The sequence below is a fragment of the Notechis scutatus genome, chromosome 1 (assembly GCF_049901735.1).
Source record: "Notechis scutatus isolate UNSWTSFEM ecotype Mainland chromosome 1, rNotScu1.2, whole genome shotgun sequence".
In the NCBI taxonomy this organism is placed as follows: domain Eukaryota; kingdom Metazoa; phylum Chordata; class Lepidosauria; order Squamata; family Elapidae; genus Notechis; species Notechis scutatus.
This window is the reverse complement of record NC_142009.1, coordinates 12,720,291-12,727,625: the sequence shown is the minus strand read 5'-3', so window position 1 is coordinate 12,727,625 and position 7,335 is coordinate 12,720,291. Positions and strand designations below refer to the sequence as shown.

Here is a 7,335-nt window from a genome sequence, read left to right as displayed (position 1 = left end):
TAACCCAAATGGTTTCAAGTATTCCCGCGCTGTCTGGTGCTCTCTTCACCTCAGATTTGTGAAACCACCCCTTTTACAAGAAAAGCAGGTTGCTTTATGGCATAACACAGATGGTTTTCTAAGATCCCTCCAGAGAATATTCTCCATCTGACAGGTATACTGAGGCCTAGTCCCTGCAGATAGTCCTCGACTTACAACAGTTCATTTAGTGACAGTTCAAAGTTATTACGGCACTGAAAAAGTGACTTATGACCCTTTTTCACACTTATGACTGTAACAGCATCCCCATGGTCACGTGATTTACATTCGGATGCTTGACAACTGATTTGTATTCATGATGGTTACAGTGCCCCAGGAGTCATGCGATCCTCTTTTGTGACCTTCTGACAAGCAAAGTGAATGGGGGAGCCAGATTCGCTTAACAACCATGTTGCTAATTTAACAACTGCAGAGATTCACTTAACAACTGCGGCAAGAAAAGTCGTCAGATGGGGGTAAAACTCACTTAACATCCTCACTTAGCAACATACATTCTGGGCTCCATTTTGGTTGTAAGTCGAGGACTACCTGTGCTTTGCTCCTCTAGGAACACAGACACATGGTGCTTGATCCAATTGGCACATCTTCCTTCTTCCCAAAGGAGAAAGGCCAAAGGTTTTATTTCTTCTTCTTTTTTTCAGCTGGCTGATAAGCAGAGCTGAACAGTACAAAAAGCAACATTGCAAGGGAAATTGCTAAGAAAGGAGCGTAGAAAGCAGACACGGTCAAACGTTCCTGTAGAGTCTGTGGAGCCGGGACTTTAGCGTTGGAGAAATCAGCAAACAGGATGTGGGCTAGGCAAGGAACCACTGCTGTAATTACGTGCGTTGTGTAGATAATCACAGGAACCCGAATCCATTTGCAGTTCCCTGCATTGAAAAACCAGATTTTTAATAACTGCAGCCTTAGGTCAAAACTCAAGTATTCATATTCTAATTTGCATACGTATGTAAATATTGGTAGTCCTCAACTTATAACCACAATTGGGACGAGAATTTCCCTTGCTAACAAGGTAACCGAGTCAGGTCAATTTTATGACTTTGTTTGCTGCTGTTGTTAAGCAAATTACCGCAGTTAAGAAAATTACATTGTTGCTTACCAAAGCATGTAGGTAGACTTTGTTGTTGGACGCCAATTGGGAAGGTGAAAATGGTAATCACATGACTCCAGGATGCTGTAACAGTTGTAACTACATGCCAGTTGCCAAGCATTTTGATCATGTGACAATGGGGATGCTGCTTTGGTCATAAGTGTAAAGACTGATCGTTAAGTTATATTTTGCATCGCCAGTGTTATCTTGAACAGTCACTAAACAAATGGTTCTAAGTCAAGGACTATTACAAATTGTGCCATAAAAGGGGCTTCTTTCACTATTTCAGAACAGATAGATAAGCCTGTCTAGGCTGCCAACAGATTGCCCAGTCCATCATGAGGGCTTTGTAGTCCAATGGCTGTCATGACCTTCAAACTCCATTAGGAAATATTTGCATTCTTCTCTCCGAGGACAATTTATTCTGATTCTGCGCCCACCCAATGTCATGCTCCACTGGTTCACACAAACGGGCACGCTTACCTTTCCAGAAGGCATAGGCAGCAACGGGAAAGAAAAACAATTGTAGAAAAGCTTCGAAGAAAAGGAGAGACAGGAACCAGGGTTCTGGCCTTGCCAACAATGGATCCTTGAATGTAGCTGTGTACCATGTCATTGCATCGGACAGCTTTAGGAACAGAGAAGAGGGTGAGTAAGGAGGAGGAGGGCACCTAAACCTTCCTTTTAATCTTCTATCAATGGTGGGGTGGGGCAACAAAATTCAATTGGCATCTGCAACTGTGCAATAGAAACACTGCCCCATTTTAATGCTGGGTGGGTTACTGATGCAAAGCATGTAGGTAAAACTTGGCACCACTCGGTTTGGCCGGGGAAGATTTTTTCCTTCTTTCTCAAACTATGTGATAGGTTCTGATTACAACTTTTATAGAACAATAGAAGAGACTATCCATCTCTCAGGTTGAACTGCACCTCTGAGCACTTCAGTGCTTGCTTGCAAATGAGGTAATAGCATCAGTGCGAGTGAGTGTGGAGTTTGCTCCCTGTTTATACACAGTGGCTTGTATAATGTTGGCTTTTCTCTTTGGTAGTTGATTAAGTTATCAAGGAACTGTGTTGAGGGACAAGCAGGGGCTCTCACACTGAAGGGCTTAGTCAAGATAACTTGAGGCGCTCCAAGCCCTCTTCAGATTCCCTCTCCCTTCCCTTCCATTTATGGCTCTCCTGGTCTCTCTCTCCCTAGCTGTGTTGGCAAAGCAACCTCAAACAGGTCAGATATTGCATTAAGAGCAGAATTCACACAACATATGATTAATTCAATATTCTACTGTATAGTGCGATATTAATGCAATATCAGGTTTTCAATTCAATTGTATAGAATGTGAAGGATGCGTGTTTGTGCTTTATTTTTATAGTTATAATATACACCGAAGATGGCATTTAATTTCATTGTACGAGGTGCAATGACAATAAAGTAAACTAAATACTAAATTCCACCTTCTAGCCTGCTGATGGCTTTAGTGGTTGCCTGAACCTAACCCATATTGAGTGAATTATGTGAAGCTTGAAACTGTGTTGATTCAGTAGCAAAGTTCATATGTTGGGAAAATAAAGACACTCACTGACAGTGAGAACAATCAACCAATGGAACAGAAGTTGCCCTCGGAAGTTGTGGGAGCGCCATCACTTGAGACTTTCAAGAAGAGATTGGACTGCCATTTGTCAGAAATGGTGTAGGGTCTCCTGCTTGGGCGGCGGGGGGGTTGGACTAGATGACCTACAAGGTCCCTTCCAACTCTGATTATCTGTAATCTCTTTCTGTTGCACAGCCCCCTTCTTGGCCCTCATCTCTCTTTTTTTGCCTCTTTCCTTTAACTCTTCAAAATGAAAATAGAGGCTGTGACTACTGTATATTTTAATGCTTCAAGTGGATCCACAATCTTTTAAGACTGTGAATCCACTTGAAGAATTAAACTGTAGTCAGAGCCTCTATCTTCATTTTTTCAGAAGCTGCAAGGGATGAGGTAAAGGATAGACCTGGGGCTCTATTGATTTTTTAATCTTCTCTCTCTCTCTCTTTTTTCCATCCATCCTCTATTGCTAGGTAATGTAAGGATCTAATCCAACTTCTTTTAACTTTGATTCAAGAAGTTCCTTTCTAAAAGCAGAGTCCAGGGATTAGCATATAAGATTCCAGGAATAGGTGAAATGTAGATTTTATCTTTGTTCATACCAAAGAATTTATGATCTTATGACTTATTTATGGGTCAAATTTATATGCCCCCCCCATCAAAGTTACTCTGGGTGGTATGCAATAAAACCAAGAATTTAAACATTTTGCAAACCTCTTCAAACAATAAACAGATAAAACACAGGGCAGAGGTTTACATACATTTTGATCCTTTTTTTTTAGATCAGATACGCACAAACTGTTGTAAAATTGCTGGAATGAAGCCCAGCTTCCGCCTATCAGGCTTACTTGCAGATTCTGACCTATGGTACATAGAACAATTAGTTTCCTAATCCCAGAGTGTTGAAAGTGCTGTCTCAGAATAGCCCCCATCTTTCCAAAAGTCCCTTGGAATCCAGTCAAGCCACATGGCTGTATCCCAGATCGGAGACGCGCCGGATCCTCCCATCCCCAGTCAGCCTCATCCAGAGCTAGTGGGTCCAAGCAGTTTCCCCCCTTCCCCAAAGAATCCCTCTCTTCAGGCAGGAACGTGGGGCAAGTTTTCCGCACTAGCTACGTAAATCCGATCCCAGATTCTTAAGCGAAGCGGATCCCCGGCGCTTTAGATTGGACCAGCCACAAGAGCACGGCGGTTCCTCTTTACTTACGGCGGAAGGGTAAACTCCAGGCAGCAATGGCTGCAAATCGAGGAATAAAGTGATCGGGATATGAGTGAGGAAATAGAACGCGAAGATCCACTCGAGGACGCGCGACATAGCCATCGCCTCTTCGGGGTCAGTCGAGCTGGCAAGCGCCGGGAACGAACGATCGCTTCGCTCTGTAACCATTGGCTCTCCCTGGAGAGGGCGTGGCCTCCTGCCCAGATGACTCCGCCCGCTTTTCCAGGTTGTCCTTTGGGCAGGAGGAAAGCTCTTCGCGCCCTAATTTCGCCGCTCGGGCCCTTAGTGGACCCATCTGGACATTTTCCCACGTTCCGCCGAATTTTGCTTTTGGAGGGCAGCCAAGATTAGATGGGGCGGCTGCCGGGATGGGGGAGAAGCCTCGCAGCGTCTCTTAAATCAACCGCAGTTGCCAAGAAGCAGCCAGGAAAAATAGCAGAGCCTTCAGGGATTGGCTGGGCCTGCGGGCAGGCTTGCCCGAAATTTAACCGTGCCTTGCTTAATGAAAAATAACACCCTGAATAACTTGCACAAGTTGCATCCATACAAACGTGTGGATCAGGGTGTCCAATCTTGGCAACTTTTAAGAACTTGTGGACTTCAATTCCCAGACTTCCCCAGCTACCTTATGCTATGGCTTCTGGAAGCTGAAGTCCACAAATCTTAAAAAATTGTCAAGATTGGACAACCCGATTTACATAATTGTATGAATGCAACTTGTGCGGGTTATTCAGGGTATTTTTCATTAAGCAAGGCATGGTTAAATTTCGGGCAAGCATACCCGCAGACCTAGCCAATCTTGTTTAGAGATACTTCCACCCCTGAAGGACAGTCTAAAATGTTGCCAAAGTTGTGACACCCCCTCCCCTGTGTAGGGTAAAAATGTGGTTGGCGAGTTTGAGAAGTCCGAAGTTGACTTGCTCTTCAACATTTTTAGTGGATTCCAAAAAGTTGGGCAGCTGGTTAGAATTCTGGGAGTTTAAGTCCACATCTCTTAAACTTGCCAGTGTTGAGAAACATTGTACTTAGATGGTGGAGATCAAGTATAGCCAACAATGAATCTTTCTGGTGGAAGAGACTTAACTGGATCTCAATACACTGTTATTTTGTTGCTGTTTTCTAGAGGATACTTCAGAAAAGGCTAGATCAGTGGTAGTCAACCTGGTCCCTACAACCCACTAGTGGGCGTTCCAGCTTTCATGGTGGGTGGTAGGGATTTTGTCCCCTACTTTATAAATCACCATTACTGTGGAACCGGTGGGCGGTTAGAAAATTTTACTGCTAACAGAGATGCAAAAGTGTAGGTATAAAAAGGTTGACTACCCCTGGGCTAGATGAACATTATGGATTCTGGTGTTCAAATCACATGGAATATAGTTAGTGGAATGAGCTGTGGTCATGATGCTGGAGAAGTATCAACATGGCAAGATTCAGCCTATATGGAAGCATATTCAGAAAAATTGATTCTGATCCACTTTTTAAAACGCACTGTCAACACTTAAGCAGCCACATAAGGAAGTTTATGGAAAGAGTTCTGTGTTTCTATTAAACTTTGAGGCTGCATTATTTTAGAATATTGTAGCTGTTTAAATTAACTCATTCCATCTGCACATCTAAAACACACCCATAATCAAACCTCTTTTTTGGTTTTTAAAGGCGTTTGCACATACCTCAACAGAAGAGGTCTCTTGGATGTCTAAGAAGGAAGGAGAAACACTAAGAGATGCTCCTTTTAGCTGAAGTAATTTTGTTAAACAAGTAACATTTTATCAAAAGGTCAGCAATGCCATTTTACTGAAAGGAATTGGTTTTCAAATGTGGAGAGACTTGAACACTGTACTGCTTTCAACTAATTAAAATACGTATTATTATAGGGCTATTCTATCCAACCTGCAAAAATTTCAATTACTGCTACATGGCAGCAAAAACTGCTAATGTTGCCATCTAATGGTGTCCATTTGGATGTTTTGTCCGAGATGACAATCATGCCATAATAATTCATGATTCTCATTTGCTGTTATTAGTGTTATAAGCCAATATTAGCATTCTAATATTGGCTTATAACATGGTGGCACAATGGTTAGAGTGCAGTATTGCAGGCTAACTCTGCCCACAGCCAGGAGTTCGATCCTAACTCAGGTTGACCCAGCCTTCCATCCCTCCGAGGTTGGTAAAATGAGGACCCAGATTGTTTGGGGCAACCTACTGACTCTGTAAACTGCTTAGAGTGCTGTAAAGCACTACTAAGTGGTATATAAGTCTAAGTGTTACTGCTATTAGTATTCTCCATGTTGCTACATTAGTTTACCAATTGATGAAGGATTATTGGCTCTACATTTCATACTTGTCCTCGTTGCTTAACGTGCCACTTGCCTCCAATGTAGCACTGCATTATTACCTCTAATATGGTACAAATATATCTCTGTAGTTTATCTCCCAGAGTTGACAACGTGTTAGCAAAGCAATATCACATACAGCTGAAAAGGTGTGAATATCACCCATTCTTGGGGTTCAGCCAAAAACTCAACTGCAGCAACGAGCTGCTGCAATGAAAAAATTAAGATCTAAGCCAACATAATCTTCCTTTCTCTTCATTTTAGGACTCAAGATCTTTATAGGAAAAATACTCTGAGCCATTAATTTTACAGGACTGTTATAAAATATGCAGGTTTTAAGGAACTACTATTATTTTGTATGATTATTGCACAAAAACATTTGAAGGGGGTAAAATATTAGTTTGCTAAATAAAGGAAGATGTAAATTGTTAGTCTATCGTAGCCAAAATTAGATGGATAAGCTTATGTATTTTAATAAAAATTGCTTGGAAAAAGCTTTGCTAAATTCAGAAACCAGTTGAAACCAGTTGGGTGCAGTGGCAAGAATTTAGCACTTCTTCTCTCAGTTAAAATAAGTATATTTATCTTCACAAATGAGAGGTCCCTGAAGAGGACACTCATCTTTATTCAGGGCTAAACACCCCATATCCTTTATTTTCTCTTGTTGTTCTTGTTCCCTCAATTGTCCATGCTAATTTCTATAAATGTCTTCTACTTTGTTTGAATCCTTCTCAAAAGTGTGATGTCTAGCCCTTGAGTTGAAAACCTACTGCCCACGAATGAAGAAAGCTCTAGAATTCTCACCTCCTACCTCCTTAATATGGAAAATGCAACCTTAGTCTCAGTCCTGCAGCTACATTTAGTTGCCAAAACTGGAGTGTCAGTCATAATCTAAGCAGTCAGTGGTTCCAGTTTTTCAACCAGCTCTCTGTGACGCCTCAATGGCCTTCTTTAAAAGCAACTTCATATAACAAATCTTTGGAAGAGTCCACATCCATTATTAATGAGCTGCATGCCCCAAATCAGTAGAAGGATAAAACAACAACAACATAGTCACGGAAG

At 41.9% G+C, this 7,335-nt stretch overlaps 1 protein-coding gene across 1 annotated transcript; it reads right to left on the bottom strand.

The window, feature by feature from the left end:
• Positions 1-609: 609 nt before the first annotated feature.
• On the bottom strand, positions 610-4,099 carry TMEM97 (transmembrane protein 97). Its single transcript, XM_026682699.2, has 3 exons — positions 3,926-4,099; positions 1,613-1,757; positions 610-908 (listed from the first exon to the last, which is right to left on the bottom strand). Exons 1-3 carry the CDS (start codon positions 4,037-4,039, stop codon positions 658-660), a joined length of 510 nt encoding a protein of 169 aa, XP_026538484.2. The 5' UTR covers positions 4,040-4,099; the 3' UTR covers positions 610-657.
• Between the last annotated feature and the right edge of the window lie 3,236 nt (positions 4,100-7,335).